This window comes from Tursiops truncatus, chromosome 13 (genome assembly GCF_011762595.2).
Source record: "Tursiops truncatus isolate mTurTru1 chromosome 13, mTurTru1.mat.Y, whole genome shotgun sequence".
Taxonomy (NCBI): Eukaryota; Metazoa; Chordata; class Mammalia; order Artiodactyla; family Delphinidae; genus Tursiops; species Tursiops truncatus.
In genome coordinates this window covers 18,859,506-18,885,970 of record NC_047046.1, presented here as the reverse complement: position 1 = coordinate 18,885,970, position 26,465 = coordinate 18,859,506, and the positions used below count along the sequence as shown (strand labels likewise).

At 51.5% G+C, this 26,465-nt stretch overlaps 1 protein-coding gene across 10 annotated transcripts in view; it reads right to left on the bottom strand.

Moving 5' to 3' along the window:
- The window catches only part of KIAA1671 (KIAA1671 ortholog), a 185,991-nt gene that overhangs the window by 112,614 nt on the left and 46,912 nt on the right, over positions 1 to 26,465 (bottom strand). For 9 of the 10 annotated variants that reach the window (XR_012325235.1, XR_012325233.1, XR_012325234.1 and 6 more), the window contains exons 2-5: positions 19,910 to 20,061; positions 16,565 to 18,172; positions 14,355 to 14,442; positions 7,900 to 10,674 (exon numbers count right to left, since the gene is read on the bottom strand). Coding sequence is in view for 6 of the 10 variants with exons in the window: in XM_073790254.1 (XP_073646355.1) it covers positions 7,900 to 10,674; positions 14,355 to 14,442; positions 16,565 to 18,117 (4,416 nt within the window). In the remaining 4 variants the exon portion in view is untranslated. Of the gene's footprint in view, positions 1 to 7,899; positions 10,675 to 14,354; positions 14,443 to 16,564; positions 18,173 to 19,909; positions 20,062 to 22,118; positions 22,231 to 26,465 lie in introns of those variants that run through there. The other variant, XM_033837101.2, reaches the window with a different exon arrangement.

Genomic DNA, 26,465 nt, shown 5'->3' with positions numbered 1-26,465 from the left:
CGGTTCTCCTCTGACCTCCCTGGCTATTCCTTCTGAGGCTCCCTGCATCTCAGAGGGACATGTGAAAGTGTGACCCAGGCCAGCCATGCAGCCTCCTCTTCCACATCACTCCCTTGGGGTTTCTTATCACACCCCATGGCTTAAGTAAATCCCGTGTACACATGGACGAGTCCGGATTCTGTCTCTCTGTGTTGGGACTCCAGACTTGCAGATCCCATTGCCCACTTACCATCTATAGTCACTGCTCACACTGGTCTGAGACCTCATGTGCCCAAAACAGGCCTCTCCATTCCTCCCCTCTAATCTTGTCCCTGTCACCAGCTGGGTAGGCCAAGACCCTTGGGTCACCCTCTGTCTCCTCTTTCTCTCCGTCCCATCAACAAAGTTGACACTGCCTTCAAAACATGCTGCAAACCTCACATCATATACCAACATCGACTCAAAATAGATCAAAGACCTAAATGTCAGAGCCAAAAGGAGAAAACTCTTAGAAGAAAATATAGGCTTATATCTTCATGACCTTCATGGATTAGGCAAGGGTTTCTTAGATAGGACACCAGAAGCTCAAGCAACAAAAGACAAGTAAGCTAGACTACATCAAAATGAAAGACTTTGATGCTTCAAAGGGCACCATTAAGAAAGTGAAAAGTGGGACTTCCCTGGTGGCGCAGTGGTCGGGAATCCGCCTGCCAATGCAGGGGACACAGGTTCGATCCCTGGTCCAGGAAGATCCCACATGCCGTGGAGCAACTAAGCCCATGCACCACAACTACTGAGCCCGTGTGCCACAACTACTGAAGCCCGCACGCCAAAAGCCTGTGCTCCACAGCAAGAGAAGCCATTGAAATGAGAAGACCGCACATCGCGAAGGGTAGCCCCTGCTCGCCGCAACTAGAGAAAGCCCGTGCGCAGCAACAAGACCCAACGCAGCCAGAAGTTAATTAATTAATTAATTGATTAATTTTAAAAAAGTGAAAAGACAACCCACAGAATGGGAGAACATTCCTGCAGATCATTATGTCTCATAAGGCACTTGTATCCAGAATGTACAAAGAATAATTACAGCTCAATAATAAAATAACAAACGAATCTAAAAATGGACAAAGGATCTGAATAGACATTACTCCAAAAAAGTACACAAATGGCCAATAAGCACGTTAAAAGATGCTCAACAGGAAATGCAAATCAAAACCACAACGATCATTTTGCAATATATACAAATACTGAATCATCATGTTGTACATCAGAAACTGATATAACATTACATGTCAATTATATCTCAATTTAAAAAAAACCACCATGAGATATCACTTCACACTCACTAGGATGGCTAGAACCAGAAAGACAGATGATAGCAAATGTTGGCTAGGATGCAGAAAAATTAGAACTCTCATACACTGCTGGTGGGAATGCAAAATGGTGCAGCTGCTTTGGAAAACAGTCTGACAGCCCCACGAAGGTGAAACCTGGAGTTATTACCATGTGACCCAGCAATGCCACTCCCAGGTATATAGCCAAAGAAATGAAAGCATACAAAAGTTTGTGCAGGAATGTTCATACCACCTTCCTCCATAATAGCTAAAGAGTGGAAACAACCCAAATGCCCATCACCGATGAATGGATAAATAAAATGGGGTGCATCTGTACTGCAGAATATTATTCGGCCATAAAAAGGAATGAACTACTGATATATGCTACAATACGGATGGACCTTGAAAACTTTATGCTAAGTGAAAGAGGTCAGTCACAAAGGACCACTTCGTGTGATTTCATTTATATGAAATGTCCAGAATAGGCAAACCTATAGAGACAGAAAGTAGATGAATGGTTGCCTGGGCCCGGAGGGTATTAGGAGAACAGGAAGTGACTAGTCAGTGGGTACAGGGCTTTCTGGGGGATGAAGAAGATATTTTAAAATTGAATGTGATTACGGTTGCGGAACTCTGTGAATATACTAAAAGCCACTGAATTAACTGTACACTTTAAATGGGTGAACTGCATGGGCCATGAGTTTATATCTCAGTAAAGCTGTTACCACCTCCTCAAAAACTGCTGCTAACCCCTCCACAGCCACCACCCTGGTGCAAGCCCTGTCACCTGTCTGGAGACCATGGCAGCCTCCTCACAGGCCTCCCTGCTTCCACCCTCACCCAGAGGGCAGCCAGGGGTCCCTCTGAGACACAGATGGTGGCAGCAGCTCAGAACCCTTTGCTAGCTCCCTTACGCTCTGGGCCCTCCTCCCCTCCCCAGCGCAGCTCTGGCCAGCATCCCAGGGCCCACTGGGGTCCCTCCAGCATCCCCAGGACCAGCTCATCTCCGTGCTGGGGCATCTTCACTCGCTGCTTCTGCCTCTTCCCCGCAGATCCTGGCCTGTCTGGGGTGCTCCCATCATTCACATGGCATCTGTCAAGTCCCTTCCCATGAGACCATCCCTTAGAGAAAGGGGGTGACAGGGAGGTTACTCTATCTCCCCAGAACTTAAACCACTCTCTGCATGATCCCACTCACTCACTCTGCTTGCCCATCTGGACCAGCCCTGCCTGCTAGAACACTCTGTGATTATGCGAGGCTCTCCATCTGGGCTGAGCAATACCATGGCCATGGGCCACTTGTGGCTTTTTTTTTTTTTTTTTTTTTTTTTGGTACGCGTGCCCCTCACTGTTGTGGCCTCTCCCGTTGCGGAGCACAGGCTCCGGACGCACTGGCTCAGCGGCCGTGGCTCACGGGCCTACCCGGTCCGCGGCACGTGGGATCTTCCCGGACCGGGGCACGAACCCATGTCCCCTGCATCAGCAGGCAGACTCTCTGCGCCATCAGGGAAGCCCCACTTGTGGCTTTTGAGCACTTCGATGTGTCCAGTGCGATGAAGAAACTGAATTTTGGATCTTACTTAATTTTAACTAATTTAAATGGAAAGACACACACGTGGCTAGTGGCTGCCGTACTGGACAGCACAACCTCATACAGCGGACTGAGCCCTCCCAGCAGCCCTGGTGCCCAGAACAGGGCCTGACACCAGACTCGTACACTTATTCGACGTGTGAAGAGATGAAGGTTGACCCTAAGTGCATCCCTCTGACTTCCACAAACCTTCTCCACATCAGGCCCTAGGCCAGGCACTTGACTATATGTTACTTTGTGATAAATCTGCAGCAAGTCCATGAGGCAAGCAGGATTCCCATTCTACAGGTGAGGAAACTGAGGCTCAGAGAGGTCTGGCAAGGTGCCCAGAGCCACACAGCTGGTAAGTCACAAAGCTAGGTCTGCCCAATGCCAGGTCTGCCCCATTTGCAGTCCAGGGCTGTTTCCAGGAAGAAATCAAATCATGAAAGTACAAAGTGTTCATCTTCCTAATGAAGAATTCTTTTTCCAAAAGGAAAGTGGCGGAACTTCAGCCAGCAGGTTATAGGAAGGAACTACAGATGGCCTCACACACAAGTGACAAGATGGAGGGCACTCACTGGGAGCATGAGCTCCAGAAGTTTGATAACCCAGCTGGCTGGCAAGGCTGAGCGAAGACGGGGCCCTGTCATCACTAGGGAGGATGGGAACTGGTACAGCTCCACTGCACAGCACGCTGGCAGTCCTGCAAAATCACAGCCCCTTTCCCCCGTGGAAGGGCAATCGCCATTCTGAACCCACAGATACACCTGCACGTACCTGGTTTATAAATAGTAAAAGGTGGGAAATATCATCCACCTCTACTATGCAGCAGTTAAAAACAATGAGGACGCTCGCTGTCTGCGGGCTGAATGCAAAAGTTCTCGAAGAGGCTTTATACAAAAAAAAAAAAAAAAAAGGCAGGTAGCAGATCTGTGGGTTCAGCATTGACCCTCCACCCAAGAACCCCCAGGGGAGCTTTTAAAACTGACAAAGGCAGGCCCCACCCCAGAGACTTCAGCCAAATTGGTCTGGGGGGAAGCCCCTGCACTGCTGTCTTTTAGGACTTACCGATAGGCAACCAAAGTTTCAACCACTCTTAGAGAATGCTCACTTTTATGGAAAAGGGAAGGAAAAACAAGACTTAACGTATTCACATTTGCTTGTATTTTTGGAAAGAAACTCTAAAAGAATTTGGGGAGAAAAGAATATGATTACGGGATGAGGAGGAAACGGGAGGGATGGAGAATGAGAGGTCTGGGGGAATTTTTACTTTATAAGTATTTTTGGAGCCATGTGAAAATATTCTCTCTTGAAATGAAAATAAATCATTTGATGAAATGAAATACTATAATTGGGGCTGGGACAAAGTTCTGATAAATGTTAAGTGAAAAAGAAAGAAAGAGTGAGAACGAAGGGAAGAGAGGAAAGGAGGGAGGGAGGGAGGAATAACTTTAATTGCAATCACACCCCATGTGGGGCACATGAGCAGAATTGGCTGTCGATCAAGAAATCGTCACCCAAGGAAGCAGAGATGCACCTCAAGATGCTCAATGAAGCCCTAGAACTCAAATCAACCCAAATGTCCATCCACAAAAGTCTGGATAAAAAAAGCTTGGGCTCAGTCACATAATGAAATACTTTGCAACCATTAGAAATAATAAGGTGATTATATATGCACTTTTTTTTCTGTTAAAGTTTTAAAGCAAGTTATCTGGGTGTATATCTGAAAAAAAAATTAACTCAGAAAGATCCATGCACCCCAATGATCACAGCAGCATTATTTATAGTTGCCAAGGTATGGAATGTAATGTCCATCAACAGGTGAATGGGTAAAGAAGATGTGGTGCGCGTGTGTGTACCACACACACACTGGAGTATTACGGGGCCATTAAAGAGAACGAAAGCTTGCCATTTGCAGCGGCATGGACGGATTTGGAGGGCATTATGCTAGGTGAAATAAGTCAGAGAGAGAAAGACAGATACTCTATGGTATCATATGGGGAATCTAAAAACTACAACTACAAAACAAACTAGTGAATATAATAAAAAAGAAGGAGACTCACAGACATAGAGAACAAACTAATGGTTACCAGTGGGGCATGGGGGGAAGGGGCAACACAAGCATGAGGCGGCAGGGAGGTACAAACCATTGGGTGTAAACAGGCTCGAGGATGTATTGTATAACACGGGGAATATAGCCAATATTTTGTAATAACTGTAAATGGAAAGTAATCTTTAAAAATTTTACAAAACATTTTTTAAAAAGTTTAAATACACGACAGAGAAAACAAAGCAAGTTGTGAGACTTTCTGAAGAATGCTGCCATGTTTCCACAGAAAAGTATGCATTTACCTATCTGTGTCTGGGCCAGGGTGCCCCAGCCTCAGATCTACATACATTTGGGGCTCCATGATTCTCTGTGTTGGGGGCTGCGCTGTAGGATGTTGTGGAGTACCCCTGGTCTCCACCCAGTAGATGCCAGGAGCAAACTCTTCCCTGGTTACAACAACAAAAAACATCTCAAACTTTGCCAAATGCACCCTGGCAGCAAAGCTGCCCATGGCCGAGAACCACCAACAGGTCTGGAGGGGAGGGTCCCAGTGCACCAGAGGGTCCTCATTCGGGGGAGCTTTCCATCCTAAACCATATGTTTCAATAATATTTTAAATTGCACCCAAGCATTCACTACTTTTGCAATAAGAAAAATACAACAATTATAAATCAATACATATGCGATGGGTAAGCCACTCTGGAGTGCAGGCAAGTCTCCAAGAAGATCAAAAACTGTAATGGCTGCATCTGGGGGACGGGAAAGGAAAGGGGTCCGGGGGGACATTTTTATATACATGTTATACACTCTTGTAAGGTTTGAATTTTCAACAACCAACATTTTTTACTTCTGTTTTGCTCTTATTTATTTTTTAAAGGTCCAGAACCAAAGATCTTTGGGCAGGAGAGAAGAGAAACGGGGAGCTGTTCCAAAGCTTCCCAGTCCCCTTTGTGAGAAAACAGATCCCCTGACAATGAGCGCTCCTGGGGCCTCGGCACCCCGGGCGGGCGTCCAAGGCCAGGCTGGGGTGGCCCCTCCACGAGGCCCCGAGTCTCCTGCTGCCGGCGGGCCCCTCAGCCAGGTGCTGGCACACAGATGCAGTGTCACATTTCCATGGCCTCCTCTCTCTCTCGCTTCCCCATAACAACAGCCTGGAGCTGGGGGGTGGGGGGTGGGCGGGGGGTAGGTGAAACCCTTCCTGGAGGCGCATCTGCGGAGCCCGCTGCCTGCCTGACCCATGCTGGGCACTTTACCTCCTCTCCGCCTGGTAGCAGCGCCTCAAGGAAGGAATCCCCGTTAACTCCTAACTCCAGAGAGGGGGAAACTGAGGCTCGGGGAGGCCAAGTGCCTGCTCTGCACACAGCTGACCGGTGAGCGGCAGAGCAGAGATTCCAACACAAGCCTGAATATGGTCATCGGAAGACACGTGGGTTCAAAGTCTGCTTCCACCACTTGCATGCCCTGAACCTTAGGTGAATTCTCCTATCACTTAACTTCCACAACATCCCTTTCTAGGTTGGCTGGGGGGTGACAGGAAGGGCCCCGTAGTCAGTTACCACACTGGCCCCAGGGCATGCCATTTTTTTCCCCACCTCTGAACCTTTGCCCATGCTGTGCTCCTACCAAGAATGCCCTCACCTCCTCTAATCATCACATCCGAATTCATATCCATCTCTCAAGGGTGGGCTCAGGCCAGGGCCTCCTCCGGGATGTCTCCCTGGGCCTCTTCTCCAGCGCCTCACTCTGCACCACATCCTTTTCTGGCCGTCAATCACCGTGTCCCACCTCCACACAGAGATCAAAAGCTTCCTGAGGGCTGACTCCATGCCTCAGATTTCTTCCCCACCTTCATGATCTCTCATTCCACTGAAAGCTCGGGTATCGGGCCAGACCTAGGTGCAAACACTGGCTATGCCACTTGGTGCTTTGTGACTTGGGATAAGTTACTGAACCTCTCTGAGCCTCAGTTTTTTCCATCTGAACAAGGTGATCATACCTGCAGCAGACATTGTGGGTGCCCTGCCCACCACTCAAGTACACGCCAATGCTGCGTGAGGATTTTCCTCTCCACCACGGAGCACGGCCCCAGCCAGGTCAGAGGAGTCTGAACGGTGAAAGCCCCAGACACAGCCTCAGGCAAGGACAGAGGGGAACTAGGAAACAAATACTCCAGGTCCCCTCCCCCTTGGGCAGGACCACCCAGAGGTGAGCTGTGCTGCTCCCCAGGGGTCTCCAGTGAGAACGAGCCTCAGGTGCCCACACCTTCATCACCTGCTTCCCTTCCCTGACTCACTTCTCCTCCCCACACCGGCTCCTCAGGGGGTCACCTCCTAAAACAACTTGCAGGGGGCTGCTTCTATAGGAACACAAACCACGACAATCCCTCTCGTGTGGACTGTCCCGAGGCTCATGTGAGCTCGCTCATTCAACAAACACTTGAATGTTCACGAAACATCAAGCAGGATGCTGGATGCTGGGGATACAATGATGAACGTGATGCAGCATCCTGGAATACAGCAGGTGCTCAATAAATGACACCTATTGTGATCATTCTAGCCCAGAGGTTTAAAACTGGTAGCCCACAGGCTGTATAGTGCCAGCAGACAAGTTCTGTTTGGACTAAGCAGCATTTTTTTAGTACTCTGTCCTCATTTCATAATGGGGGGAGGGGATTACGGACAAAAATCTGGATCTTTCCGGTTCTCTTGATAAATCAGATCTGCCATCTCAATGCCACCTTCCTCACTTGTCAAGAACCAGCTGGGGCTGCGCAGCGGTTGCCCCCTTCCGATAAGGCGTGGGCTCTCCATTTGCCACAAGCCCCACCACTCCCTAGTGTCTCACACCCAGCCTGACTCCACTCATTTCCATACTCACCTGGCCTACCCACGTGGGTTCTGAGTTTGAGACCCCTGGCCTGCATGTTTAACAACGTTTGACAAAACTGCAACATGGTTTGTACTCACCTTTTGACTGTCTCGATTCCCCGACTCCTGCTGACAGAGCCCCGTCTTGATGTCTTTGGCCTCTGAACTCTCCCTAGGGAGGCTGGGCCTCCCTTTGGGCTGCTCTTGCCTCCTCTCTCTGGCTTCCTGCATGATGAACAGGCCCTCTCGGATTTTGAGAGGGGGGTCTTTCTCCGAGTGGGCCCTCTTGACATCCAGCAGTGACCTTCCACAGTCCCATGGGTGGTTGCCCCATTGGGTCACACTGCCCTCCTCTCCCCTCCCGAGGGATTTCCTTGGGAGCCCTTTCTTCTGGTCAGTGGGGGAGGACCTGGGTGGCACGGTGGCCCCGCTGCCCAGATCCTCCCAGGAGGTGGTGGGCTTTGACTCAGCCGGGGAATGCGGGCACTTTGCACTGTGATGTTTACTGATGAAGGCCTTTTTCTCATCCTCGGTGACCCCCGAGCCTTTTTTCCTGGGACCTGCAGGGCCAGAAGAGGCCCCTGGATATTTCTCAGGAGGAGCTGAGTGCGGCAGAGCCCACAGAGGAGGGCTGACCTTGGTGTTCGTGGCTGCCTCCAGGGTCTCTGCCAGTTGCTTGCCCGAGCCGGGGGTAGGACTGGGGTTTGTTTCGGCAAAACTGGCTTGTTTCCGGGGCCCCTCAATTTCAGGGCCCTCCTTCAGGCTCCTCCGTCTCCGATCCACCTCGCCTTGCTGGCCAGGCCTCTCGGGATTCGAGCCTCTGGGCTCTGTGGGCGGTCCCCCCACCAGCTCCTGAGCCTCCCTGGGGCCTGCGGCCGGCTGTCTCTGGTACTCGGCCATCAGGGCGTCAATGTCGAGGACACTGGACCTGTAACCATCCTTGATTTTACCTGGGAACGTCTCGCTGACCACCTCCGTCTTCCTTCTGAGCAGGAGATGGGTGGCTTTCGGGTGACTTTTGAGAGCCGGAGGTGTTTTGGGAGCACCACGGGGGGACGTCTTGTTCCCACGGTCCTTCCAGTCGCTGTGAAAACCAACGCTGTCTTCCGGTCCCCGACGAACCCATAAAGCATCGTCATCGGAGATTCTCTCGCTGGGAGGACCCAGAATCCTCTCCCCAAGAGACGCTGGCCTCGGAGTCTTTGGAAAGCTTGCACGGTCATGCTCTCTGCCTGGAGCCTGGTTTTTACTGCCCATGGTCTCCAGCAGCTCTTCATGGTTCAGAGAAACCAAGGTAGATGTTAAAAGATGAGGCGATGGAGGTGGGGCTATTTTTCTAGAATGTTCCATCAAGTTTTCGGACCTGGGCTTAACAATGCTCTTTGCTTTTTGAGTGTCGGGAATCTGATACGTCACTGCAAAAAAGGTCGCCTTGGGTTCCACAGATGACCCTTGCTTTGCTGCTGAAAGAACCTGTGACACGCCCGGGTTCCCCTGCTGGGGCTCCTCCCAACCGTGGGCTAGTTGAAGTTTTCCTAAGGCACCTGCGGTGTGGGTCAAATGACCCGTCCGTCTCTGCTCTGCCTTGGAAGAGTGCTCTGGGGCCAGTAAGCTGAATTCATCGAACTTCGCGTCATGGGGTAACGTCCGCCGCCTCCACCTCTCCATCCTCTGGTCGCTGGGGCTCACCTTCCGCATCCTGGCTTCGGGCTCTGGCACCCGGGCCGGCCTCGCTCCACCCTGGCCGCCAGCCACGGCGAGGGGCCCCTTCTGCAGTAGCACGTCTGCCTGTGGCCGGGCTCGGAAGTCAGAGGCCTCGCCCTTAGCCCTGGAAGGAGGCTCCAGAGGCCCCCCCTGGGGGGCACCCCTTTCCCCTGGCTTTATTCCGGCCCCGTCGATCCCCTGGTGCTGGGCCTCCTGGATGGCAGCCTGGATGGTCCTCGCAGAGGTGGCCTCGGGGCTTGGTTCCGAGCCTCTCTCTTCACTGACCCCCACAGCGGCTTTCTGCCAGTTGATAGTCACCCCACCTGTCCATCTGGGTGACAGACAATTGCCTCCAGACGTGTCCTTTAGCTCTCGGTGGAACTCAGGCTTTGGCCCGCTGACCTCACGCGTCCCTCGAGCTTCCCAGATCAGACTGGCCCTTTGGACAGACCCCACCTGGCCTTCCAGCCTGCGCTCGGGGTCAGCAGGGGTCACGGCAGGGGCCACCTCCTGGGACAGTGAGAGCCGAGACTGGCTGCTCCGGAGCGTCACAGCCTTCTCCTCGGGCGCCGTGGGGATGGCCTCGCTGTGCGCACGCTCCCCGACCGCGTGCACGATGTCATACCTGGGCTCGACCCTCTCGGATGCGGGAGGGCTTTCCAAGAGCTTGAGGCAGGGGTTATTACTGCACTTGTCGCCCACAGGGTATCTTCCCAGGACGGAAGACGTATGATGCTGTTTGGGCTCACCGTTGGAGAAGGCGGTCCGCCCAGATTTCTTTGGGTCGGGATTTTCCAACCACTCTTTCTTCAGGTATGTGGTTTGCGGGAAAGAGCTTCTCGACCCAAGGAACCTGGATCTGAGCTCCAAGACATCAGCCGTGTCCCTGGGGGTCATGGCTGCGGGACAGTGTCCTGATAGGTCAGCCACGGTGTGCTTCTCCACGTGATGTTCGAACACTGTGGCCCACACGGTCTGGAAGCTTCTGTCATCATCCGGGGTGCTGGCGGAAGGGCTCAGAGGCCCCACCACACTTTCGCTCCAACCGCTGCCAGGGACTTGGTCAGAACTGTCTTTCCACTCTGTCTGCCTGGATTTCTCCCGGGGCGTCGCAGGCTTCCAGGGGCTTCTTGGGACAGATGCTCCGTCCACACCATGCCCTTCCTTTTGCTGTGGGAAAAAAAAAAAAATCCAATTTAAGTTAAAGGGTTTGAAATGGAGGGAATTCCCTGGTGGTTCAGTGGTTAGGATTCCAGCCTTCCATTGCCAGGGCCCCGGGTTCGATCCCTCGTCAGAGAACTAAGATCCCACAAGTCGCGCAGTGCAGCCAAAAAAAAACGTCGGGGGGCAGTTTGAAATGGAAAGAAAGAGATGAGGTGATTGAAATAGCTGCTTTGATTGATTGATTGATTGATTGATTGATGTATTTATTTTTGGTTGCGTTGGGTCTTCCTTGTCGCGTGCAGGCTTTCTCTAGTTGCGGCGAGCGGGGGCTACTCTTCGTTGCGGTGCGCGGGCTTCTCATTTTGGTGGCTTCTCTTGTTGCAGAGCACGGGCTCTAGGTGCGTGGGCTTCAGCAGTTGTGGCACATGGGTTCAGTAGTTGTGACTCGCGGGCTCTAGAGCGCAGGCTCAGTGGTTGTGGCGCACGGGCTTAGTTGCTCCGCGGCATGTGGGATCTTCCCTGACCAGGGCTTGAACCCATGTTCCCTGCATTGTCAGGTGGATTCTTAACCACTGCGCCACCAGGGAAGCCCTGAAATAGCTGCTTTTAAAATCACAGCAGTGAGACACCATAAAATCTTACAGACTGAACATAGCCAGTGTGGGTGAGGATGTGGTGAAACGGCCACTCTCAGACACGGCCACTCTCAGACACTGTTGGTGAGAAGATAAATGGAATGGGCATGATTCTTGGGCAACTCAGTATATCTCTCATGATTTTAGGACACTCATTTCCTTTTATCTGGCCGATTTCCTCCCAGGATTCTTGCTTTGCTCACGTGCACTAGTGTATGTGAACAAGAAAGTTCATACAGCACTGTCTGTGAAACGAAAGAACACAGAAACAACCTAAATGCCCATCTGAAGGGCACTGGCTAAATAAATTCTGAAATATTCAAACAATTGAATACCACACAGGCACTTGGATCCACAGAAGTGGGGGCAGGTCCCAATGTCCTAACGTCTAAGAACACACAAAATGTCGTGCTGGTGGAAGAAAAGCAGGATGAGGAACTATATATTTATAATAAATTACCATTTTAAAAAACTACATGTGTACATGTGTATAAATATGTACGTGAGTACATAAACAGTGGAGAAAAGATAACAATCAAACTGGGAGTGAAGGGCTTCCCTGGTGGTGCAGTGGTGAGGAATCCGCCTGCCAATGCAGGGGACATGGGTTCAAGCCCTGGTCAGGGAAGATCCCACATGCCGTGGAGCAACTAAGCCCGTGTGCCACAACTACTGAGCCTGCGCTCTAGAGCCCGTGAGCCACAACTACTGAGCCCACGAGCCACAACTACTGAACCCACGTGCCACAACTACTGACGCCTGCACGCCTGGAGCCCGTGCTCTGCAACAAGAGAAGCCACCACAATGAGAGGCCCGTGCACCGCAACAAAGAGTAGCCCCCACTTGCCACAACTAGAGGAAGCCTGTGTGCAGCAACAAATAGCCAATGCAGCCAGAAATAAATAAATAAAATAAATTAATTTTAAAAAAAAACTGTGGGTGAAGGAGTGAGGGTAGGAAGAAGAAATGAGGAAGAGAACGTCATCTTTTAATCCTACACATTTTAGTTCTGTTGGGTTTTTATAATATTCATGTATTAGTGCTTAGTCATATCTAAAATTTTTCTTTTCTCTTAGAAAAAGGTCTACTTCAAGAAGTTACACAAAGATTTAACCATACGACCCACCAATTCCATTCCTGAGTATATACCCAAAAGAACTGAAAACAGGTGTTCAGACAAAAACTTGTATACCAATGTCCGCAGCAGCATTATTCACAATCGCCAAAAGCTGGAAACTCAAATGTCCGTCAATGGATGAATGGATAAACAGAAAGCGGTATATCCATGCAATGGAATATTATTCATCCATAAAAAAGAATGCAGTACTGATACATGCTATAACATAGATGAACCTTGAACACATAATGCAAAGTGAAAGAAGTCAGACACAAAAGGCCACATACATGATTCCACTTATATGGAATACCCAGAATAGGCAAGTCTATAGAGACAGAAAGCAGATTCCCGGTTGCCGGGGGCTGGAGGTGGGGGATGAGGAGTGACTGGATAAGGGGTTTCCATTTTGGGAAAACTAAGGGATCTTAGTTCCCTGACCAGGGATCGAACCCGCGTCCCCCGCAATGGAAGTGCGGAGTCTCAACCGCTGGACTGCCAGGGAAGTCCCTCTCTACCATTTTTAAAGAAATGACTCAGAAGATCCAAGGATAGAAACAGGGCTAACCGCCCACCCCAGGAGTGGTGGGCACTGTCATTCAGAGCCAGTTCACCTTTGTTAGGGGTTTATGATGGGAGGGGTTCAAATGGGCTTGGAACCAAGCTCTGGTGTTTAAAACTCTGTATAATTTTCTTAAAAAGTAAAACTATGTGATCCAGCCGTTCCACACCTAGGTATTTATCCAAGAGAAAACAAAATAGATGTCCCTACAGAGCCTTGCCCACAGATGTTCACAGAAGCTTTATTTGCAATGGCCCCAAACTGGAAACAACCCAAATGCCCATCGAGGGCTGAATGGATAAGCCAACTGTGGGCTACCCATACAACGGAGTACTACTCGGCAATAAAAAGGATGGGCTATTGACACACATGATGAAGCTCAAAATAATGATTCTGAGTGAAAGAAGCCGGACCGAAAAAAGAGCACTGGTTGCATTTATATAACAATCTAGCAGATGCGAATGAATCTACAGTAACTGAAAGCAGATGAGTGGTTGCTCTGGGGGGTCACAGAGAAGAAACTTGCATGTGCTGGAAATGCCCACTGTCTTTATTGTGATGAAAGTTTCAACAGGTGTACAAAGATGTCAAAGCTCACCTGCTTATATGCTTTAAACATGTCCAGTTTACTGTATGTCAATTATACCTCAGTGAAGCTGTTTAACAAAAACTGAAACTGCAGAAAGCATCAACCGCAAACCCGTTATACCTAGCGGTTATTTTATGAGCTTTTTAAATTAAACAGACTAAATGGGGACTTCCCTGGTGGTCCACTGGGTAAGACTCCATGCTCCCAATGCAGGGGACCCAGGTTCGATCCCTGGTCAGGGAACTAGATCCCGCACGCATGCTGCAGCTAAGAGTCTGCACGCTGCAACGAAGATGCTGTGTGCCACAGCTAAGATCCAGCACAGGCAAGATAAATACATATTTAAGAAAACAGACTAAATGAAAATATGTTTTAAGCAATTTAATTGATGGTAACTCTCCTCCTTTTTCTTCGTCTAGGTGACACATCAGGGTGGGGAAAGAAGCAGGGACCATAATGGGGGAAAATTGAGGGGGGTTTCTATTAACATTTTTACATCTTCATTAATTTCTTAATAAAGCAGACATTCTTACACAGGAAAGCCATGTCCCTCCTCCCATTTGCACAGACAAAAAGAAATGCCTGACGATTATATTTGCAATGGGGAATCACACAGCCCATCATACCGGAAGGGACTTTAAAAGTCCCAACATTAAAGGAAAAAAATGTCTTAACAGTTCATGAGAGGTTTCTGATTCTTTCCTGGGCCCTGGAGATCATAAAAGCCCTTTTTCCAACAAGTACAACTACCTGCTGGGGAAAAGGACGCGCCAAGCGGCTCCTTACCTTTTCCCTAGGTTCTTTAGGCAGCTCACTGCTCGGCTCAGAACACTTCTCACATGTGACTTCGTTGCTTGAAGCTGCACTTGAAAACCTGGCACAGAGATCCAAGTTACTTGTACAGGGACCGGCAGCTGTGGCTCCCTCCAGCCCGCACCCCGTAACTAGCTCAGGAACCCAGGGGTGAAACCAGCACTGAGATCATCAAAGCAACACTGCCCAATTTCCTCCGAGAAGGGACATGTCCTTTGCAGTTGCCAAACCCCTCCGGCCCAGTGGGGACAGCCTACCTTAAACACAGCATCATCGGGGTAGCAGGAGCCCCAGGCTTGGGTGAAGAGACCTGGGTGCTAGTCCCAGCTCTCCTGCCTCCCCACTGAGGGAGCTTGGGTCAGGCTTGCGACCTCACTCATAAAACGGGGATAATTAACACCTCCTCATCGTCTTTTGTAGGGCGGATAAGAGGCTACCCAAGGCCCTAACAGCTACCTGAAGTCATTTAGAGAAGAGTGAAGATGCCCCAGGAGGGATAATTAATGGTTGTAACCTCACAATAGCAGCCCCACCGCAGACCGACCACGGGGGGGCAGTGGGCAGTCGGGGAATGTGTCGGGGCACGGGCCTGCCTCTGCCTCTCCGAGTGACCTGGGCCCAGTCATTATCCCTCTCTGGGCCTGTTTCCCCACTGTAAGGGGAAGAGGGAGAAAGGGGAGCTCTGGAGCTACACTTTTTCCATCTCTGAAGAGTTCTCTGGAGCGGACGCTGAAAGATTAGCTCAGGGCTGGGGGCTGCAGAGAAGAGGGAGGTGAAAGAAATCAAACTGCTTAAACTTGACCCACACGCATCAGTCCAAGGTCTGCCTCCTGGGAGGCGTGAGGCTGTGCATGAGTTGCTTCTAAGCCCAGAGCCCTGGTTTCCCCTCCTGTCAGATGGGAATAACCTGAGACACTGGGGGATGCAGAGAGGGAAGGTGCGTGAGGTCCCCGACATGGGTGCCCCTTTCTGTTTTCTGGGGTTTTTAAAATTTTTTTTATTATTATTATTTTGCCACGCTGTGCAGCTTGAGGGATCTCGGTTCCCAGACCAGGGATTGAACCCGGCCCATGGCAGTGAAAGCGCCAAGTCCTAACCACTGGACAGCCAGGGGATTCTCCCCTTTCTCTGTTTTCTGAATTCAGGGGTTCACGAGCCTGGCTGCACATGAAAATCACTTGGGAAACTTTTAAAAACCACCATGACATGGGCCCCTCCCCAGACCAGCTGAATCAGATTCTCTAGGGGGTGGGGTGGGGGCCAGGCATCGGTATTTTTTTTTTCCAGGTCATTCTAACTGCTGAGAGCCACTGGTCTAACTCTGGCCAAGCTGGCTGCCCGGGTTCCCAGGGCCTGAAGGGCAGTCTGCCCAGAGCTCCCCTTGGAAGCTCCATCCCTGACAAAGTATGTCAGCGGCAGGCATGTCATTAACAAGCTGGCAGAAACCCCCGGCGGCATCCCTCTGTCCTGGCCGAGAAGCCACTTGTGGAAGAACGAAGGAGCAAGAGATGTCAGAGGCCAGGCCAAGCTTAGAAAATCATCAATAACCATTAGGATTAATCGCATCATTTGGAGCTACAGCGTGTTGAGGGCTCCCTTGGGTTGAGTGACTCTCAGCGTTCTCTCTCTGAGTCTTTGCCTTAATCCTTAAAGGCAGGTCTTAGCATCATTTCCGTTTTGGAGATGAAGAGACCGAGGCTCAAGGCGTGAAGCTACCCACCCAAGTTATCATGACCCGTCTGATTTTGTTCTGGGGGCCATCCACAGAGGTTTAGGTCATATATTAGGTGTCCTCGGACTTCAGGAAAGGAAAGCTTAGCGATGGAGACAGGCTGGGCTGGAACTGCACCGGGCTCCCGGCTTCCTCATGGTATCTCACCTTTCCTGTCCATATCTGTGAAATGTGCACAATATTTCCCCCTGAAAAGTGCACAGAGGGGAACCTGCGAGGAAATGCATGAGGAAACGCACGCGGGCCGCTCCCCTGTCTCTCCACACCTCAGCTTCCTCATCTGAGAAATGGGAGCTAATGCCACTTCCTGCGGGCTGTGGGTCAACTGAGAGGGGGCGTAAGGCGGGCAGCACGGAGCGTGGCGCCCTGCTGTTTCCTTTCCCGAGGGGTCTCTGGTAAGGGGTTGAGAACCTTGGAGGCTGGGGGAAGCCAGTGGGATGCTCCCACTTACAGTTTGGTCAAATCCGCTGACAGCGGCCGTGCCTGGATCGCCTTCTTCCTGATCTCTGGCTTTGCTTCCGAGCTCTCGGTGGCCCAGCCTTTGATCCGCTCCTGGACGCTCACGCCGGCTTTCCCCAGCTCCGGTGCAGCCGGTGGGGACTCAGCGGGGGCTGATGGGGGCGAAGATCCCAATGACAAGGCTGAGGCGCTCTCCTCGCCAAAGAGGCTGACGTGCTTCTTCACGCTGCCCCTCGGGGTCCGCTCTCCCCCTGCCTGAGTTTCCCCATCAGCCGCTCTGCTCTTGACCTCAGCGATTTCTTGGCCTTTTCCAGGCCTGGGCGAAGGGGACGGGGGGGCCCTGGGTGCCTTCTCCGGCTCACCATCCAGCTTGGCTTTCTCTTCCCCAAGATTCTGGTCACTGATGGGGGTGACCCTGGCCGAGCCCCCCATGGTTCTGAGGTGGCCCTTCTCTGCCTGCTTGCAGAGCAGCCTCTCCTTCCGTTCCTGGATCTTCCTGGCCACCTGCAGGAAGTCAGAATCTGGGTCGCGAAGGGGAGCCTCTGCTTTGACCAGACGCTCCCCATCTACTTTGGGGTCCAGGTCAGGCCTCTCGGGACCCCGCCACTGGGCCGTGGATCCTGCTGTGGCCTCCACCTTCCTCGCCAAGGCCTCTCTACTCTCGAACCTGGCCGTGAGGTCCACGGACAGAGGCCTAGGCCTCCTCACCCACGTCTTCTCAGGAGGGGTGGGGGGCGCCTTCCCCACCACGGCTGCCTCGCCAGGGCCTGCTGGCTTCTGAGGCTGAATGGACTCGATGAAAATGGCCGACACGGGCCTTCTCTTCAGTCGAGGCCTGGGCTCCAGAGCAGGGCTACCCGCGTCCTCCACGCTGCTGGCCTTTGACAGAGGCTCCTTTAGGCCTGTCTCCTCTTGGGTGGCCGCCGGCCTGGTGACCTGAGACACGGAGGCCGGTCGGGGAAGAGTCCCCGCAGGCTTTCGGGCTGGCAAGGCGGGCTTGGTGGCCACCTCAGGCCGGGAGGCAGAAGGGGGCCCCTGAGACACGCCTGCGTCGGCCTCCGGAGCCCCCCGGCCGACCCCCTTCCCCAGGGTAGGCCCGGCTTTGGTGGTTTCAAAGAGTATCATGGTGCTGGGGTTAGGCCGCAGCACCGCGGCCTTGGAGAACAGAGACGAGCTGCTCGGGCCGTCCCCGCTCCCCGCCTCCTGCCCCACCAAGCCAGGCATCTTCTCGTCCAGCCCCTCTGCCGCCACGCCCCGGGGGAGCCCCCCGGTAGGAGACGGCCTGCTCAGGCTGGGCCACGAGGAGATCACGTCCCCGGCCTTCTCCTTGGAGAAGGGCTTGGGGGTGAGTCTCGGCAGAGGGAGCAAGCGGACTGGGCTCCTGAGGGGGCTTTTCCCTTCCAAGAGCAGCGCTGAGGGGGCCCCGGAGGCGCTGCCAGCCTGGCGGAAGTAGGTCCGAGTCAGAGTTTCCTCCTTGGAGAGCTCGCCCAGGCCTGGCACTCCTGTCAGAGAACTTATGGAGCCGACCTCCACCCGCGTCACCATGGTTACGGCTGTGGATCCATGGGGAAGACGAACATCAGAAACAGAGAGGCAACCACTAAAAAAAATTGTAAATTTAAGATTCAGTCAGTGTCTGGGTTGAAGCAGAGGGATTTGGGGGATGGGGATCAAGAGACCAGAGTCCCGGGTCTGGACGACAGCTCTCCATTGACCACCGGGCCAGCCTGGGCCAGTGCCTTCACCTCTCGGCTGTGGGCAAAGGGCAGTGGACTAAATGGCCTGACTCTGAAGTTCATTCCGGCTCAAAGGATACAGAAAAGGTGCCAACACTCTCCTGGACTTTCCTGACTCAGCTAATCTCAAGGCCAGCTTTCAGGGTGAAAAGTGATGATCTCTGCTGTACAGGTATGGAAACCAGCTCAGAGAGGCCAAGTAACCGACCTGAGGTCACTCAGAGAGTAAAGAGGCAAAGCTGGGATCCAAACCCAGGTCAGACTCCAAATTCACACCACACGCTCCCAGCATAAACCCTGATGAGAGTCCTGTCACCCGGCAGTACTTTCCCGTTTCAGAGCCCGGCCACATCAGGCTGGTCCTGACCCTCGTCACAGCCAAGCACAGAGAGGGTAGGTGACAAGCCCCACCTCACACAGCTAGCCAACAGTCACAAAGTTGGTCACTGGCCTTGGCACTCTAACCGTCCAGACAGTCCCTTATCTCTCCCCTCCCCAGTCCTTCCAGAAGCCTTAAGAGAAAGCCACCCTCATGTCCCACTCCACCTGCTGCTGTGATTGTTTGCCTCTGGGCTCTTTTCGGTTGGACGCCTATTTTACGCTGGCTGCCTTCACAGTCTCAGTAAGAAGAGTATCAGCTAACGACGAGAGTTTACCATGAGTGAGGTCTCAGGTAAGCCCAGTGCTTCCTCAAATCACACCCTCTTTAGAACCCTAAGAGGCGGGTATGTGATTGCCAGCCCCAGTTTTGCAGCAGCTCAGGCACAAGCCCCTTGTTCATCCAGTCATGAGCTCTGCTCTCTCAAGGTAGCAGCCCTCCTCGCTCATCCATCCTCCAATGACCCCGAGAAGCAGGGATTATCCTTATCTCCCTTATAAAGATGAAGGGAAAGGGCTCAGAGAGGTGGCCCGACTTGCCAACCGTCACACAGCTGAAACGTGATCTCAAGTCCTGGACCCATTCAACTCTGCCTTTTTAACAATTATGTCCTCTTCCTTTCTGGTCTTAAAAAGTGCCAGACAAGCTGCTGTTCTTGATTCGTCCCCCACCCTAACCCCACCTTCACTCCAGTGCTCTCTTTCCCTACAAAATTGTCCCCAGCCTGCCCGCGTCTAGATGGGCTAAAAGTAGAAGGCATTTTAGTCCAACGCAAGCCTCCACTTCCCTTCCTGGGGCCCTACAATGCTGCCCCCGGCTCTGACTCACTCAGCAGCCTGCAGGAAAGAAAGGCAGACAGATTTTGATATTTTCTCTTCCTTACACACTCGATGGTGCTAAGAAGATTCCTTCTCCCCAAGGCGGAGAACACTGTCTAGACGGGGTTAGAGGCAGAAGAGAGGCACAGAAATGGAGAATGGGAAAATCGGAGACTTGGGAGGAACCCGTCTGCAAAGACTCGGGGTGGAGTTCCTAAGGTGCACAGGGTCCTGCCCCAAATCAGGACTGCTCATCGTTAGAGCCAGCTCCCGTGACCTCTGGGACACAGACATAGCCCGGACAGAGACACAGGACAAGAACAGGATTCAAAGGACAGAGAGGAAACTCCCTAGCAGAACCCACAGGAGCCCTGCCCACCCCCGGACACTCCAGCCCCACTTACCCGAGCTGGCAGGTCCTGGCTGGGGACGTGTGACTGCCAGAGAAAGCCAGCGGTATCGTGTCTCATCTCCAACGGGGCTGTCCGCACACTCCCATGGCAGGAGCCGGCAGGGGAGGGGAGGCTCGTCCCAGCAGGCTGAGTTTCAAGCAGGTCTGGGGAGACACAGGGCGAGCGCCTCAGTTCCGGGGTTCCGGCAATATGTGCACAGACGGCGCAAAGGCTTTCGAGCTCCAACTGCATCTGCTGGTGTCTCCGCCAGCTTGTAAAACTCACGCTCCTAGCAGCTTTTCAGTATTGTCGCCTTATCTATACACGTGGGCATCAAGGGTGCCGAGTACAAACCGTAGGTGCTCCAAAAAATCTCCCCCGTTCCTCTGATACATGTTTACTGAGCACCTACCACGTTCACAAGGATGAATAAGAAATATCCCCTGCATCCAGGGACCTCAGAGTCTTGTGTGAGAAACACACACACGCATACACACACACAAGCGATTACAACACTGGGCAATAAACATCATGGTTTATAAAGGGGGACATGGGAGCACAGGAAAAGGAGGATTAACTGCCTAAAATTGGGAGTGGTGGTCCCGGAAGACTCCCTCGGTTTAGAGGAGGGAACTCCGGAAGACTCAAAGAGCTGGCTAATTTGGGAGCTATTTCCCCTGGTTCTCCTGCTCAGCAGTATCTGTACATTGCATCTCTTGGAGGTCCTCACATGCCTCCTCAGGGCCTTTGCATGTGCTGTGCCTGTTCTCTGAGATATCCCTGTCACTACACACAGACGCAGGCCCTCCCCTAAGATTGCAGTCCAGACACAGCTGCCCCCCTCCAACCTAGTATAATCTCCCTCTTACGTGTCCAGAGAGACCCACAGACACTCAGCCAGACTCATAGCTACACAGCTACATTTAATAGTTCAAGATCCTTCATTTCACATCAATGGGAAGCGCCCAGGAGTCACCCTGAATCCCCAAGAGCTAGCACAGTGGCCTGGCAGATAAGAGCACTGAGCACATAATTATTGAGTGAATAAATAAATGAATGAAGAACTATTCTCCTGGCCCTGCTCCCCACCCTTCTAAGATTCTAAATAAGGGCCAGAGTCCTGAGTTTCATGACACTAAGCAGTCTTGGTCACAAGGTGAACGAGTTCCTCTGGCTCTGGCAAGTTCTGGTGTGGCCACAGGTCAACTGCTACTGAATGACAGAACCAAGGAGCTACGAAGAGCCCAGCTGGGAGCTCAACCTGCTGACCCCGCCCAGAGGCCCCACCAGTTTCACCTGATGCACTGCCTGGGACAGGCTGCCGTCAGACACCTGCTGTGACCACATTAACCCCAGACTGTCACACCGGCTCATCCGCCCAAAGGTGGAATGAACGAACGCTTCTCTATACAGCTTTTCCTGGGAAGAACCACCACGAGCGCTGTTGCTGAACCAGGGTTGACGGCTCACAAATGTTGCCCCCACTTTGGGATCTCTGAACCCATCTCAGTAGCCAGATTGCAGGGTAGGAAAAAGGGGAAACAAGAGAAAGGCTCTTGGTCCGCACCCCTCTTAACCAGAACGGTGTCTCTGTTATCTGTAATCTCCTTTCTATCTTGGGCTCCCTCTCAAGTTTCCATTTGAAATGCCAGGCAGATGCCTGGTCTATAAATATGGTTGCATGAACGAATCAATGAAGGAATCAATCAATCAATGAACAAAGGGGGAAAAAAAAGAGTTTTTAAACCACCATAGTCGATGACTAAATAATATTTTGAACTCTTTCCCAAACCTAGAAACCCATGATTCTCAGGTTTTCCTTTAACCTGTTGTAAAATACAAGGAAACCAACTGAAATGTTCGCTTTAAAAGCTTGCTTTAAATGCATCACATATGTTATGCTTAATTTAAGAGATGTTAGTCTCTTCCAAAACATTTCAGAAGCCCACTCACACAGAGGACAGATGCTGTTTATTCCTGGGGTGGCCTCGCTCACTCTTTTTAAATATATTAGCACGATGGCCAGAGCCAGGTAAACAAGAGCTCCCTGGAGAAAGCAGGGACACCAGGTATGAGCTGTGTCTGGTTTTATCTACAAATAACCGTGAAGGTCGGCATGGGGGGACAGATGGGGAGCCAGGCTGATCTGGGAGGTCAGGAGGCTGCGGTGGACCAGGACACGGAGGATGCGGGGCAGCAGTGGGGGTAGTGGTGGGTGTACCTCTGCGGTTGCTGAACCCGCCAGGTCCACAGGCTCGATCTCCCCCATTTCCTGCGATTTCATGCAGAGAAAACCAGGTTCCTGAGGGTTGAGTCACCGAAACCGATCGTCACTGAAATTAGACAGGCGTCGTTCACGAGCATTCATTCCTCCCATCCCTCTGACCTTCCCTCTACAAGCCAGGCTCTGTGCTGGGTGCTGGCGGTGCAGCCGTGGAGCGCACAGGCTCCCAGGGGATCCGAGAGAGCCTCACAGGGACGAGGCAGGAGAAGCCCTTCCATTCAGAACCCAACCATTTGGTAGCTTCTCTCTCAGATTCAGAGGCGTTGATTCATTTGAACAGCTGTTGCCAATCTTTCATAATGACACCCCTAAATCCGATCTGGGAGCTCACAGTCATTCACTCAGCCATCTCTGGGTGCCGCTTCCTGGGAATGCCACAATCTGGTGAGGACCGTGAGCCAGTCCTGCCACCTTCCAGCGTCTTCCGGAATGTGACCTGGGCTCCCAAATCTGCGGATCCATCCTGTGTGGTGCCCCGTGTGAAGGGCCAAGTGCGTGTCCAGGTCTCCCCAGGAAAGCAGGGCTGCGGTAAATGCATGGGCGTTGTCCGTCCACAGGCCCCAGAGGGAGGGGGACCAATGCCTAATATCGATGGAGTGTATGCATCCTCTCCTCTCCGTCCCCATGGCTGTGGCCCCAGCTCATTCATTCATTCATTCATTCCAATACACAGCTACTGAGCACCTACCATGTACCAGGCTCTGGGGACACAACAGTGAACAAAACATACAGAAAGCCCTGTTCCCATGGAGCTGACAATCATGAACACAGGAAAAGACAATAAACGAAAGAAATAAGCAAGAGGCATAGAATGTTGTTAGGTAAGTAACTTTCTCTGCCGGTGTCTCCTCCAATCTGTTCTAGCAGCAGCCAGAGTGATTCTCTGATACGCAGGGGCCACCATGTCACTCCCCACCTCCCCACTGCCCTCTGAATGAAGATCAAACTCCTTCCCTGGGGCCTGGCAGGATCTGGATCCTCTTCATCTCTCCAGCTTCAGTCTCATGATTGACACCTCCCCCTCCATCCATCTGTCTGTCTCTCACACTCACTCACATACTTACTGCAGCACATGAACCTCAGACAGGTCACAAGACACATCATGCTTTTCCTCACCTTCCCGCCTCTACACTGCCATTTCCTACTGCCTGGTTAATCTCAGCTCCAAGCAGCCACCTCCTCCAGGAAGCCTTCCCTGATGCCCCAGGGTGGGTTCAGGTGCCTCTTCTCTGCTCTGGTATCTAACTCCCAGAGCTTCTCCCTAGCCCAGCACTGATCCCACATGTGGTGACTGCCTCTAGAGTGGGGGGAGCTCCAGGTCAGGAGGGTCCTGGGTCTGGTTCACAGCTGTACCCCCAGGATCTGATGCTGCACCGGACATAAAGTTAGTGTGCAAAAAATACCTCAAGGGAGAGCATCCCTGAAAGAAGAAAATAATAGTATCCAATGCAGGCATGGGTGTAGGAAAACTGACATGCTCATCTGCTCCCAGGGACAATGTAAGTTACAAAAGCAATTTGGCAATATTCACTTTCCACTAATGTTATTGGAGACCCCATCAAGACTCAGGGACCACACTAAGTGACTCGCACCTTCTGCCTTCTCCCATGTAATATTCTCAACAATCCTGTGCTTTTCAGTTTATTACCACCATTCTACAGATGAGGGAAATGAGTCAGATCTCAAGCTAGTGAGGGGTAGTGTTACAGTTGAAATCTTCTGACTATGAATCAAGTGCTTCCCCCCATATACCTCACCCCAAAAACATTCATTTATTTTTGACTCAGTAATCCCACGTCTAAAAACGTGTCCTATGGAAGGAATCTAAAGGAAGAGAAAACCATACACACAAAGATGCCCCCTGCAGTGTTGTCCATCCAAGTGCAGCAATAACGCACCCTGAACTTAGGGTGATAACTCTTATTTGAAAAAACCCAGGACTCAGAAGCCATTTGAAATGTCACAAAAGTTGCAACGTCAGCGGGTAGACCAGATCTCCAGTTCCCAGTCTGCCCACAAGTGGCACAAAAATCCCTTCACACCACATGGCCTGAGTTTGTGATCAGAAAAGATGGTTGCGGGACTTCCCTGCCTGCCAATGCAGGGGACACAGGTTCGAGCCCTGGTCCGGGAAGATCCCACATGCTGCAGAGCAACTAAGCCTGTGAGCCACAACTACTGAGCCTGCACTCTAGAGCCCGCGAGCCACAACTACTGAGCCCATGTGCCACAACTACTGAAGCCCACGTGCCTAGAGCCCGCGCTCCTCAACAAGAGAAGCCGCTGCAATGAGAAGCCCACACACCGCAATGAAGAGTAGCCCCTGCATGCCGCACCTAGAGAAAGCCTGCGCACAGCAACGAAGACCCAGCGCAGCCAAAAGTGAAAATAAATAAATAAATAAATTTATGTTTCCAAAAGATGGCTGCCATGGCTATCACGGCAAAAACCTAGAAATAATCCACATTCTCCACAAAAGGTGAAAGTCTCTCAGCCACGTGTAAGGGGCTGTTCTGCATCTCTTGAAAGTGAGGACTGGGGACCCTGTGCAGGAAAGTGAGAAGAGCTCATGAGAATGCTGTTGGAGAGAGGGTGGCAGGTGGGTAATTTTCTGTATTCAAGGCTGTGACAACGGCAAAAATTGTTTATACAAATGGTCAAGGTCTGGAAGGGGAAAGGGACAGGTGAAAAGGAAAAGCGTCGGGGACAAGGGTGGAACTGTTATATTTTTAAATTCCTTTTCACTTTGAGATTCCTTTTTATTTCCATTAATGTTGTTTGTGCAGATTTCTTTTTAGGCCTCAATACCGGAAGTCTCCCTCTGAGCTGTGTTCTCCCCATCAATTCAAAATGTAGAGGTACCAAGGCTCCCTTCCTGCCCACTTTCAGAGCTTTCAAAAGCTGAGGATAGGGACTTCCCTGGTGGTGCAGTGGGTAAGACTCCGTGCTCCCAATGCATGGGGCCCAGTTTCGATCCCTGGTCCGGGAACTAGATCCCGCATACATGCCACAACTAAGGAGCCAGTGAGCCACAACTAAGGAGCCTGCAAGCTGCAACTAAGGAGCCCGCCTGCCTCACCTAAGACCTGACACAACCAAATAAATAAATAAATAAAATTTTTTTTTAAAAAAAAGCTGAGGATAAAGATAACTATCATTTATTAAGCACTAAGCGTGTGCCAGGAACTGTGCTAAGTGCCTTACGAATATGACTCATTTCGTCCCCTTAACAATACAAAGAAGCAGGTCCTGGGACTTCCCAGGCAGTCCAGTGCTTAAGACTGTGCTTCCACTGCAGGACATGAGGGTTCACTCCCTGGTTGGGGAACTAAGATCTCTCATGCTATGCAGCATGGCCAAAAAAAAAAAGAAGCAGGTCCTATTATGAAGTCCATCTTACAGGTGAGGAAACTGAAGCTGGAGGAGTGAATGGATCTGCCGTGGGCAGCAGGAGGTATGCTGATCCACCCTCCCCTCCATAGGATTCCTTCCAAAGTCCACATGGGCTTAACTAGAACAAGTGCTTTTTTATGATGTTCAAATGTAAAGGACACTTCACACCCATTATGGTGTCTACCATCAAAAAAAACAGAGGGCTTCCCTGGTGGCGCAGTGGTTGAGAGTCCGCCTCCCGATGCAGGGGACACGGGTTCGTGCCCTGGTCCGGGAAGATCCCACATGCCGCGGAGCGGCTGGGCCCGTGAGCCATGGCCGCTGAGCCTGCGCGTCCGGAGCCTGTGCTCCGCAACGGGAGAGGCCACAACAGTGAGAGGCCCGCGTACCGCAAAAAAAAAAAACAAAAAACGAAAAATAATTCTGGAGATGGATGGTGGTGATGGTTGAGTGAATGTACTTAACGCTGCTGAACTACACACTTAAAAATAGTTACGATGATAAATTTTATGCTATGTATATTTTACCACAATAAAAAAAACCCAAGAAACTAAAGACAAATAGAAAGGAAATCTAATGCTTAAGCTCTAATTACCATGTGACTCAGCTCATGGGGACCCATGTCCTTTAGGCAAATCTCCATTAAAAGCTCTCATGGTCCACACTCGGCTCTGCCCCCATCCCCGTTAGGAATGCAATGGGAAGCAAAGGAGACCCCATTCCTGATTACAATCGGGGGGTGCTCTAATAGGGGCAGAAAATGAGGCTGTAAAAGCCCAAAGGAGGAGTAGTCAGGGATGCCTTCCTGGAAGAGGTGACATCTCATCTGAGACTGGTAGGAGACAGCCAAGCAGAGGAGGAGGTTGGAGCCAGGAGAGGGAACAGCATGTG